Source organism: Pseudophryne corroboree, chromosome 3, assembly GCF_028390025.1.
Source record: "Pseudophryne corroboree isolate aPseCor3 chromosome 3, aPseCor3.hap2, whole genome shotgun sequence".
In the NCBI taxonomy this organism is placed as follows: domain Eukaryota; kingdom Metazoa; phylum Chordata; class Amphibia; order Anura; family Myobatrachidae; genus Pseudophryne; species Pseudophryne corroboree.
Genome location: NC_086446.1, coordinates 160,124,082 through 160,136,491, shown reverse-complemented (window position 1 = coordinate 160,136,491; position 12,410 = coordinate 160,124,082). Strand labels below are relative to the sequence as shown.

At 49.3% G+C, this 12,410-nt stretch overlaps 1 protein-coding gene across 3 annotated transcripts in view; it reads right to left on the bottom strand.

Moving 5' to 3' along the window:
- Positions 1-3,666, bottom strand: part of AIP (aryl hydrocarbon receptor interacting protein) — a 141,157-nt gene extending 137,491 nt beyond the window's left edge. Inside the window, exon 1 of one of the 3 annotated variants that reach the window (XM_063958526.1) lies at positions 3,407-3,666. In XM_063958526.1, the coding sequence (XP_063814596.1) occupies positions 3,407-3,505 (99 nt within the window). In that variant the 5' untranslated portion in view covers positions 3,506-3,666. The remainder of the gene's footprint in view (positions 1-3,406) is intronic. The other 2 variants (XM_063958525.1, XM_063958524.1) reach the window with 2 other exon arrangements.
- Positions 3,667-12,410: the final 8,744 nt, after the last annotated feature.

Below are 12,410 nucleotides of genomic sequence, written 5' to 3'. Positions count from 1 at the left end.
GAAGTGACCTGCCAGGCAATCAGGTGCATCTCTAGACAATTCACTAAAACCTGCCAAGTGGCCCAATGATTGCCCACCACTGCCTTAATGCATTCATCATGTCATCAAGTTAAATTTTGACACAGGGAAGAAAGGATAAATCCTTTTGTCAAGCACAGCCAGCAGAAATGTTTGTTGCAGCCAACTTAATACTGGAAAAAAATATATGTGGTAGATAAGGATGAGAATGCTGCAGGACATAGGCACCGAAAAGTGCATAATAATAAGTTGATGATTATGTCAACATTTACTGCAATGAGCTCCAAAAAGCAGTTCTCTTAACAAACAAATCCAATAAACATCCCAGCCCACTTCAACAGTGGATGCACGGAGGAACAGGATGGGCGGGGCCAGTGGATGCAGTAAGGAAAGGGGGAGACGGTGGACGGAGGCACGATGGTGGACGCAGGAAGGATGAAGGAGGGGGGGGGCACAACGGCGGGCACATGGAGAGGAGGAGCGGGGGGCATGACGGCGGGCGGAGGGGGCACGACGGTGGGCGCAGGAAGAGGAGGAGGGTGGGCACGACGGTGGGCGCAGGAAGAGGAGGAGGGTGGGCACGACGGTGGGCGCAGGAAGAGGAGGAGGAGGAGGGGGGCACGACGGTGGGCGCAGGAAGAGGAGGAGGAGGTGGGTAGATGACGGTGGGCGGAGGAGGAGGAGGGGGGGCGGTGGGCGCAGGAAGAGGAGGAGGAGGAGGGGCAAGACGGTGGGCGCAGGAAGAGGAGGAAGGGGGCACGACGGTGGGCGCAGGAAGAGGAGGGCACGACGGTGGGCGCAGGAAGAGGAGGAGGGGGGGAGATGACGGTGGGCGCAGGAAGAGGAGGAGAGGGGGTCACGACGGTGGGCGCAGGAAGAGGAGGAGAGGTGGTCACGACGGTGGGCGCAGGAAGAGGAGGAGAGGGGGTCACGACGGTGGGCGCAGGAAGAGGAGGAGAGGGGGTCACGACGGTGGGCGCAGGAAGAGGAGGAGAGGGGGTCACGACGGTGGGCGCAGGAAGAGGAGGAGAGGGGGTCACGACGGTGGGCGCAGGAAGAGGAGGTGGAGGAGGAGGAGGGCACGACGGTGGGCGCAGGAAGAGGAGGAGGAGGAGGAGGGGGGCACGACGGTGGGTGCAGGAAGAGGAGGAGGAGGGGGGGAATGACGGTGGGCGCAGTAAGAGGAGGAGGAGTAGGGGGGAATGACGGTGGGCGCAGGAAGAGGAGGAGGAGGAGGAGGGGGGCACGACGGTGGGCGCAGGAAGGAGGAGGAGGAGGGGGGGAATGACGGTGGGCGCAGGAAGAGGAGGAGGAGGAGGAGGAGGAGGAGGAGAGGGGAATGACGGTGGGCGCAGGAGGAGGAGGAAGAGGAGGAGGAGGAGGAGCACACGACGGTGGGCACAGGAAGAGGTGGGGGGCACGACGGTGGGCGCAGGAGGAAGGGGAGGAGGAGGGGGGCACGACGGTGGGCGCAGGAAGAGGAGGAGGAGGGGGGCACGACGGTGGGCGCAGGAGGAGGAGGAGAGCATGACGGTGGGCACAGGAGGAGGAGGCACGACGGTGGGCGCAGGAGGAGGAGGCACGACGGTGGGCGCAGGAGGAGGAGGAGGAGGAGGGGGGGCACGACGGTGGGCGCAGGAAGAGGAGGAGGAGGGGGGGCACGACGGTGGGCGCAGGAAGAGGAGGAGGAGGGGGGGCACGACGGTGGGCGCAGGAAGAGGAGGAGGAGGGGGGGCACGACGGTGGGCGCAGGAAGAGGAGGAGGAGGGGGGCACGACGGTGGGCGCAGGAAGAGGAGGTGGGGGGCACGACGGTGGGCGCAGGAAGAGGAGGAGGGGGGCACGATGGTGGGCGCAGGAGGAGGAGGAGGGGGGCACGACGGTGGGCGCAGGAAGAGGAGGAGAAGGAGGCGGGGGGCACGACGGTGGGCGCAGGAAGAGGAGGAGGGGGCACGACGGTGGGCGCAGGAAGAGGAGGAGGGGGGCACGACGGTGGGCGCAGGAAGAGGAGGAGGAGGAGGGGGGCACGACGGTGGGCGCAGGAGGAGGAGGGGGGCACGACGGTGGGCGCAGGAGGAGGAGGAGGGGGGCACGAGGGTGGGCGCAGGAAGAGGAGGAGGAGGGGGGCACGACGGTGGGCGCAGGAGGAGAAGGAGGAGAGCATGACGGTGGGCACAGGAAGAGGAGGAGGGGGGGCACGACGGTGGGCGCAGGAAGAGGAGGAGGAGGGGGGGCACGACGGTGGGCGCAGGAAGAGGAGGAGGGGGGCACGACGGTGGGCGCAGGAAGAGGAGGAGGAGGAGGAGGGGGGCACGACAGTGGGCGCAGGAAGAGGAGGAGGGGGGCACGACAGTGGGCGCAGGAGGAGGGGGGCACGACAGTGGGCGCAGGAGGAGGAGGAGGGGGGCACGATGGTGGGCGCAGGAGGAGAGGGCACAACGGTGGGCGCAGGAAGAGGAGTAGGAGGGGGGCACGACGGTGGGCGCAGGAAGAGGAGGAGGAGGGCACGACGGTAGGCGCAGGAAGAGGAGGAGGAGGGGGGCACGACGGTAGGCGCAGGAAGAGGAGGAGGAGGAGGAGGGGGGCACGACGGTGGGCGCAGGAAGAAAAGGAGGAGGAGGGGGGCACGACGGTGGGCGCAGGAAGAGGAGGGGGGGACACGGTGGACGCAGGAAGAGGAGGGGGGACACGGTGGACGCAGGAAGAGGAGGGGAGGCACGGTGGACGCAGGAAGAGGAGGGGAGGCACGGTGGACGCAGGAAGAGCGGGGGACGCGGTGGACGCAGGAAGAGCGGGGGACGCGGTGGACGCAGGAAGAGCGGGGGACGCGGTGGACGCAGGAAGAGCGGGGGACGCGGTGGACGCAGGAAGAGCGGGGGGGCACGGTGGACGCAGGAAGAGCGGGGGGGCACGGCAGGAAGAGCGGGGGGGCACGGTGGACGCAGGAAGAGCGGGGGGGGCACGGTGGACGCAGGAAGAGCAGGGGGGCACGGTGGACGCAGGAAGAGCAGGGGGGCACGGTGGACGCAGGAAGAGCGGGGGGGGGCACGGTGGACGCAGGAAGAGCGGGGGGCACGGTGGACGCAGGAAGAGCAGGGGGGGGGGGGGGCACGGTGGACGCAGGAAGAGCAGGGGGGGCACGGCAATGCCGCGGTCTCTCTACTCCAGTGACAAGCAACTAGCAAGCAGCTGTCCCGGAAGCATAAGGGGAGAGAAGCGGTGTCAGCAGAGTACCAGGCTCCAGGGACTACATACTAAATTGACCCCCAGACATACATGACGTCACTCTGTGCCCTCTACGTCATGCGATAAGTAGCGGCCGTGGTAAAGGAGTGAGCATAGAGACAGAGAGGATGCATGTGGCCGCTCCGGATGATTGGCCTACTGACCTTAGTGCCATCGCGGAAATCGGACAGTGCGGCTTTGCTGGGCGCCGTTATGCGCTTCCTGATCCCATCACCAAGTGCAACTGGAGCCCCCGCCGCCATCTTCCTTCTCGGCTTCTTACGTCACTAGCATCGCAGCGTCCATTCGCTAAGCGCTCAAAGGCCTATGTACGCATGTGCCAAGACCGCGCAGACCTGCGCATGCGCCCTGCTTTCCTCGCCGGCGCCGACTGCTCACTGCCGATGGCCATTTTGTTGTGATGTAAACACACTCAGACCGACGAGGAGCTAGTTGGTTCTGTCGCTGCGCCGTGAGCGGATAGGTTAACAAAAAGACAGGGTATGGCCCGATATGTAAAACATGCTGGCCACGCGCTAGCTGCGTTAAACAGATACTTGTGGATTAATGACGGTGCTGTAGCGTCACTTACTCCCGGGCCTCACGTGGCCACGCCCACCAGTGAGGGGGGGCACGGTGGGGGCGGTGTTTGTCACTCAGTCTGACCGAGTCGGGTCTTTAGGCATAGGATGGGACTGGGAGCTCCAGACTGGACACTGGAAGGAAAGGAGGAGGAGGGACACCACATAGTGTGACCACACAGAGTCGCAGCAGCAGTAGTCTGTGTGCGCGCCACGCTATGTCCTCCCTATAGCAGACACATCAGGTGGGTACAGTCGTGTGCTATGTGCTCTCGGGTACCCTTACATTATATTTGGTTTAGTGGTAGTACTTCCTGTCTTGGTGTATTGTCCTATGGTTGAAATACTTTTATACTGTAGGTCTGTCCTTTGTGAGTGCTTGTTCTGAGGATCCGGTTATTATAAGAGCAATGCACCAATTAGGGTACATGCATCTAGTAAACTTAAAATTGCACTGGCCAATTGCAGAACACTATAAGATAATGGGTGCTACATATATTATATGACCCAACTGTGCTGTGCTAGGGGATTGTGGTAAGGGTTAATTGTTAGTATCTGTAGGAATTTTATAGGTAAAGCTTCATGTTTATAGCCAAGGCCGGTCCCTGCAGCCTTAGTAATGATTCACAATTTTAAAAAAGATTTAAATTTTATGTTTTGTGTGCAATGAAGTAGATGATAGGGTGCAATAGAAATGTTTAGTCACTGACTACAGAACACAGAAACTTGGTTTATTTATATTTGACTCTGTTGCTATGTTAAAAACAAAAATATTCTCAAGGAATAGGAAACATGTTTAAATAATTTTGAGGTTGCGGTTGAATATTTAGAATAGGACATGCTGGTTTGTTTGTTTCTTGTTATGCTAGTGAAGTTGTTATTTACTAATGTGCTGGGATGTGAGCGTAGTCATGGTTACACTTTATGTGGAGCAGAGACACTAAAGGATGAACTAATGAACTTTTTGCTTGTGTCGTTGCTTTAATAAAAATAAAAACTTAGCGAGCTTCAGGAATATAGGCATTTATATAATGCTACTAGAAAGCTGCAGTCACTACAGAGATTTCATAATGACTCTATAACTGAAAAATGTTTAGTATCCTGGGACTACGCCATAAAGCAAATGGGGACAGAAAGCACATTTGATTTGCATTTTAATGACACATCAAAATTGTGCGCAGGTCTGCTCTGTACAATATTGAGTTTGAAATGGAGAAATACAGTAAAATTGACCTTCCAGAAGTGGCTGAATAAGGGATGTACTAAAAGGATGATCACAGAAAGGGATGATTGGGATGATTACATGCAGTTCACCTCCAAGACACTAGATGTCAGAATTTTTTACTTAATTTAAAGATTAACAAACAAAAAAAACATCATATAACATCAAATTTTATGTAAGTCAGGCCCAAAAAGTGACTTATAATATATTTATAATTTGCAGTAAAAAGACGAGGCTGAAGTTAGCTTCTTATTCGTCCAGCTTCTTATTCACTTCTTATTCAAGCTCCAGCTTCTTATTCACTTCTTATTCGAGCTCCAGCTTCTTATTCAGATCATTCAGTTTTGCAAGGGTTAATGTGTCTTGGGCAACACATTTGACGCCTGAAATTCACAGAGTAGGGTCCCTTTCATATGACCCACCTGTATTTTGGCTTGCCCAACGCTGGTTTGGGCATGAAATACGCTGGCAAAGTGGGCACATACACTATAATTCACCATTTTGAATAAGTAGCTGTAGTTTTGCAGGGGTTAACGAGTCTCGGGCAACAATTTTGACACCTGAAATCAATAGAGTCGGGTCACTTGCATATGACCCACATGGATATTGCCTTGCCCAACACTGGTTTGGCCATGAAATACGCTGCCCAAGTGGGCACCTTAACACTATCATTTTCTATTATGAATAAGTAGCTGTAGTTTTGCAAGGGTTAACGAGTCTCGGGCAAGAATTTTGACACCAGAAGTCAATAGAGTCGGGTCACTTGCATATGACCCACATGGATTTTGCCTTGCCCAACGCTGGTTTTGCCATGAAATACGCTGCCCAAGTGGGCACATTCACAGTATTATGAATTACTAATTTGAATAAGTAGCTGTAGTTGTGCAAGGGTTAACGAGTCTCGGGCAAGAATTTTGACACCTGAAATCAACTGAGTCGGGTCACTTGCATATGACCCACATGTATTTTGCCTTGCCCAACACTGGTTTGGGCATGAAATAAGTTGCCCAAGTGGGCACCTTAACACTATCATTTTCTATTATGAATAAGTAGCTGTAGTTTTGCAAGGGTTAACGAGTCTCGGGCAAGAATTTTGACACCTGAAGTCAACTGAGTCGGGTCACTTGCATATGACCCACATGTATTTTGCCTTGCCCAACACTGGTTTGGCCATGAAATAAGTTGCCCAAGTGGGCACCTTAACACTATCATTTTCTATTATGAATAAGTAGCTGTAGTTTTGCAAGGGTTAACGAGTCTCGGGCAACAATTTTGACACCAGAAATCAATAGTCCGGTCACTTGCATATGACCCACATGGATTTTGCCTTGCCCAACGCTGGTTTTGCCATGAAATACGCTGCCCAAGTGGGCACATTCACAGTATTATGAATTACTAATTTGAATAAGTAGCTGTAGTTTTGCAAGGGTTAACGAGTCTCGGGCAAGAATTTTGATACCTGAAATCAACTGATTAGGGTCACTTGCATATGACCCACATGTATTTTGCCTTGCCCAACACTGGTTTGGCCATGAAATAAGTTGCCCAAGTGGGCACCTTAACACTATCATTTTCTATTATGAATAAGTAGCTGTAGTTTTGCAAGGGTTAACGAGTCTCGGGCAACAATTTTGACACCAGAAATCAATAGAGTCGGGTCACTTGCATATGACTCACATGGATTTTGCCTTGCCAAACACTGGTTTGGCCATGAAATACGCTGCCCAAGTGGGCACATACACAGTATTATGAATTACTAATTTGAATAAGTAGCTGTAGTTGTGCAAGGGTTAACGAGTCTCGGGCAAGAATTTTGACACCTGAAATCAACTGAGTCGGGTCACTTGCATATGACCCACATGTATTTTGCCTTGCCCAACGCTGGTTTTGCCATGAAATACGCTGTCCAAGTGGGCACCTTAACACTATCATTTTCTATTATGAATAAGTAGCTGTAGTTTTGCAAGGGTTAACGAGTCTCGGGCAACAATTTTGACACCAGAAATCAATAGAGTCCGGTCACTTGCATATGACCCACATGGATTTTGCCTTGCCCAACGCTGGTTTTGCCATGAAATACGCTGCCCAAGTGGGCACATTCACAGTATTATGAATTACTAATTTGAATAAGTAGCTGTAGTTTTGCAAGGATTAACGAGTCTCGGGCAAGAATTTTGACACCTGAAATCAACTGATTCGGGTCACTTGCATATGACCAACATGGATTTTGTCTTGCCCAACACTGGTTTGGGCATGAAATACGCTGCCCAAGTGGGCACCTTAACACTATCATTTTCTATTATGAATAAGTAGCTGTAGTTTTGCAAGAGTTAACGAGTCTCGGGCAACAATTTTGACACCTGAAATCAATAGTCGGGTCACTTGCATATGACCCACATGGATTTTGCCTTGCCCAACACTGGTTTGGCCATGAAATACGCTGCCCAAGTGGGCACATACACAGTATTATGAATTACTAATTTGAATAAGTAGCTGTAGTTGTGCAAGGGTTAACGAGTCTCGGGCAAGAATTTTGACACCTGAAATCAACTGAGTCGGGTCACTTGCATATGACCCACATGGATTTTGCCTTGCCCAACACTGGTTTGGGCATGAAATACGTTGCCCAATTGGGCACCTCAACACTATAATTTTCTATTATGAATAAGTAGCTGTAGTTTTGCAAGGGTTAACGAGTCTCGGGCAACAATTTTGACACCAGAAATCAATAGAGTCCGGTCACTTGCATATGACCCACATGGATTTTGCCTTGCCCAACGCTGGTTTTGCCATGAAATACGCTGCCCAAGTGGGCACATTCACAGTATTATGAATTACTAAATTGAATAAGTAGATGTAGTTTTGCAAGGGTTAACGAGTCTCGGGCAACAATTTTGACACCTGAAATCAATAGAGTCGTGCCACTTGCATATGACCCACATGGATTTTGCCTTGCCCAACACTGGTTTGGCCATGAAATACGCTGCCCAAGTGGGCACCTTAACACTATCATTTTCTATTATGAATAAGTAGCTGTAGTTTTGCAAGGGTTAACGAGTCTCGGGCAACAATTTTGACACCAGAAATCAATAGAGTCCGGTCACTTGCATATGACCCACATGGATTTTGCCTTGCCCAACGCTGGTTTTGCCATGAAATACGCTGCCCAAGTGGGCACATTCACAGTATTATGAATTACTAATTTGAATAAGTAGCTGTAGTTTTGCAAGGGTTAACGAGTCTCGGGCAAGAATTTTGACACCTGAAGTCAACTGAGTCGGGTCACTTGCATATGACCCACATGTATTTTGCCTTGCCCAACACTGGTTTGGCCATGAAATAAGTTGCCCAAGTGGGCACCTTAACACTATCATTTTCTATTATGAATAAGTAGCTGTAGTTTTGCAAGGGTTAACGAGTCTCGGGCAACAATTTTGACACCAGAAATCAATAGTCCGGTCACTTGCATATGACCCACATGGATTTTGCCTTGCCCAACGCTGGTTTTGCCATGAAATACGCTGCCCAAGTGGGCACATTCACAGTATTATGAATTACTAATTTGAATAAGTAGCTGTAGTTTTGCAAGGGTTAACGAGTCTCGGGCAAGAATTTTGACACCTGAAATCAACTGAGTCGGGTCACTTGCATATGACCCACATGTATTTTGCCTTGCCCAACACTGGTTTGGCCATGAAATAAGTTGCCCAAGTGGGCACCTTAACACTATCATTTTCTATTATGAATAAGTAGCTGTAGTTTTGCAAGGGTTAACGAGTCTCGGGCAACAATTTTGACACCAGAAATCAATAGAGTCAGGTCACTTGCATATGACCGACATGGATTTTGCCTTGCCCAACACTGGTTTGGGCATGAAATACGCTGCCCAAGTCGGCACATACACATTATTATGAATTACTAATTTGAATAAGTAGCTGTAGTTGTGCAAGGGTTAACGAGTCTTGAGCAAGAATTTTGACACCTGAAATCAACTGAGTCGGGTCACTTGCATATGACCCACATGTATTTTGCCTTGCCCAACGCTGGTTTGGGCATGAAATTAGTTGCCCAAGTGGGCACCTTAACACTATCATTTTCTATTATGAATAAGTAGCTGTAGTTTTGCAAGGGTTAACGAGTCTCGTGCAACAATTTTGACACCAGAAATCAATAGAGTCGGGTCACTTGCATATGACCCACATGGATTTTGCCTTGCCCAACACTGGTTTGGGCATGAAATACGCTGCCCAAGTGGGCACATTCACAGTATTATGAATTACTAATTTGAATGTGCCCACTTGGGCAGCGTATTTCATGGCAAAACCAGCGTTGGGCAAGGCAAAATCCATGTGGGTCAAATGCAAGTGACCCGATTCAGTTGATTTCTGGTGTCAAAATTGTTTCCCCCGAGACTTGTTAACCCTTGCAAAACTACAGCTACTTATTCAAATTAGTAATTCATAATACTGTGAATGTGCCCACTTGGGCAACGTATTTCATGCCCAAACCAGTGTTGGGCAAGGCAAAATACATGTGGGTTATATGCAAGTGACCTGACTCAGTTGATTTCAGGTGTCAAAATTCTTGCCCGAGACTCGTTAACCCTTGCTCTACAGCTACTTATTCAAATTAGTAATTCATAATACTGTGAATGTGCCCACTTGGGCAGCATATTTCATGGCCAAACCAGTGTTGGGCAAGGCAAAATCCATGTGGGTCATATGCAAGTGACCCGACTCTATTGATTTCAGGTGTCAAAATTCTTGCCCGAGACTCGTTAACCCTTGCAAAACTACAGCTACTTATTCATAATAGAAAATGAGAGTGTTAAGGTGCCCACTTGGGCAACGTGTTTCATGCCCAAACCAGTGTTGGGCAAGGCAAAATACATGTGGGTCATATGCAAGTGACCCGACTCAGTTGATTTCAGGTATCAAAATTGATGCCCGAGACTCGTTAACCATTGCAAAATTACAGCTACTTATTCATAATAGAAATTGAGAGTGTTAAGGTGCCCACTTGGGCAGCGTATTTCATGCCCAAACCAGTGTTAGGCAAGGCAAAATACATGTGGGTCATATGCAAGTGACCCGACTCAGTTGATTTCAGGTGTCAAAATTGTTGCCCGAGACTCGTTAACCATTGTAAAATTACAGCTACTTATTCATAAAAGAAAATGAGAGTGTTAAGGTGCCCACTTGGGCAGCGTATTTCATGCCCAAACCAGTGTTGGGCAAGGCAAAATACATGTGGGTCATATGCAAGTGACCCGAATCAGTTGATTTCAGGTGTCAACATTCTTGCCCGAGACTCGTTAACCCTTTCAAAACTACAGCTACTTATTCATAATAGAAAATGAGAGTGTTAAGGTGCCCACTTGGGCAGCGTATTTCATGCCCAAACCAGTGTTGGGCAAGGCAAAATACATGTGGGTCATATGCAAGTGACCCGACTCAGTTGATTTCAGGTGTCAAAATTCTTGCCCGAGACTCGTTAACCCTTGCAAAACTACAGCTACTTATTCAAATTAGTAATTCATAATACTGTGAATGTGCCCACTTGGGCAGCATATTTCATGGCAAAACCAGCGTTGGGCAAGGCAAAATCCATGTGGGTCATATGCAAGTGACCCTATTCAGTTGATTTCAGGTGTCAAAATTCTTGCCCGAGACTAGTTAACCCTTGCAAAACTACAGCTACTTTTTCATAATAGAAAATGATAGTGTTAAGGTGCCCACTAGGGTAGCGTATTTCATGCCCAAACCAGTGTTGGGCAAGGCAAAATCCATGTGGGTCATATGCAAGTGACCCGACTCTATTGATTTCTGGTGTCAAAATTGTTGCCCGAGACTCGTTAACCCTTGCAAAACTACAGCTACTTATTCATAATAGAAAATGAGAGTGTTAAGGTGCCCACTTGGGCAACGTTTTTCATGCCCAAACCAGTGTTGGGCAAGGCAAAATACATGTGGGTCATATGCAAGTGACATGACTCAGTTGATTTCAGGTGTAAAAATTCTTGCCCGAGACTCGTTAACCCTTGCAAAACTACAGCTACTTATTCAAATTAGTAATTCATAATACTGTGAATGTGCCCACTTGGGCAGCGTATTTCATGGCAAAACCAGCGTTGGGCAAGGCAAAATCCATGTTGGTCATATGCAAGTGACCTGATTCAGTTGATTTCAGGTGTCAAAATTGTTGCCCGAGACTCGTTAACCCTTCCAAAACTACAGCTACTTATTCATAATAGAAAATGATAGTGTTAAGGTGCCCACTTGGGCAACTTATTTCATGCCCAAACCAGTGTTGGGCAAGGCAAAATACATGTGGGTCATATGCAAGTGACCCGACTCAGTTGATTTCAGGTGTCAAAATTCTTGCCCGAGACTCGTTAACCCTTGCAAAACTACAGCTACTTATTCAAATTAGTAATTCATAATACTGTGAATGTGCCCACTTGGGCAGCGTATTTCATGGCAAAACCAGCGTTGGGCAAGGCAAAATCCATGTGGGTCATATGCAAGTGACCTGATTCAGTTGATTTCAGGTGTCAAAATTCTTGCCCGAGACTCGTTAACCCTTGCAAAACTACAGCTACTTATTCATAATAGAAAATGATAGTGTTAAGGTGCCCACTTGGGCAACTTATTTCATGCCCAAACCAGTGTTGGGCAAGGCAAAATACATGTGGGTCATATGCAAGTGACCCGACTCAGTTGATTTCAGGTGTCAAAATTCTTGCCCGAGACTAGTTAACCCTTGCAAAACTACAGCTACTTATTCATAATAGAAAATTATAGTGTTAAGGTGCCCACTTGGGCAACGTATTTCATGCCCAAACCAGTGTTGGGCAAGGCAAAATCCATATGGGTCATATGCAAGTAACCCGACTTTATTGATTTCTGGTGTCAAAATTGTTGCCCGAGACTCGTTAACCCTTGCAAAACTACAGCTACTTATTCAAATTAGTAATTCATAATACTGTGAATGTGCCCACTTGGGCAACGTATTTCATGCCCAAACTAGTGTTGGGCAAGGCAAAATACATGTGGGTTATATGCAAGTGACCTGACTCAGTTGATTTCAGGTGTAAAAATTCTTGCCCGAGACTCGTTAACCCTTGCAAAACTACAGCTACTTATTCAAATTAGTAATTCATAATACTGTGAATGTGCCCACTTGGGCAGCGTATTTCATGGCCAAACCAGTGTTGGGCAAGGCAAAATCCATGTGGGTCATATGCAAGTGACCCGACTCTATTGATTTCAGGTGTCAAAATTGTTGCCCGAGACTCGTTAACCCTTGCAAAACTACAGCTACTTATTCATAATAGAAAATGAGAGTGTTAAGGTGCCCACTTGG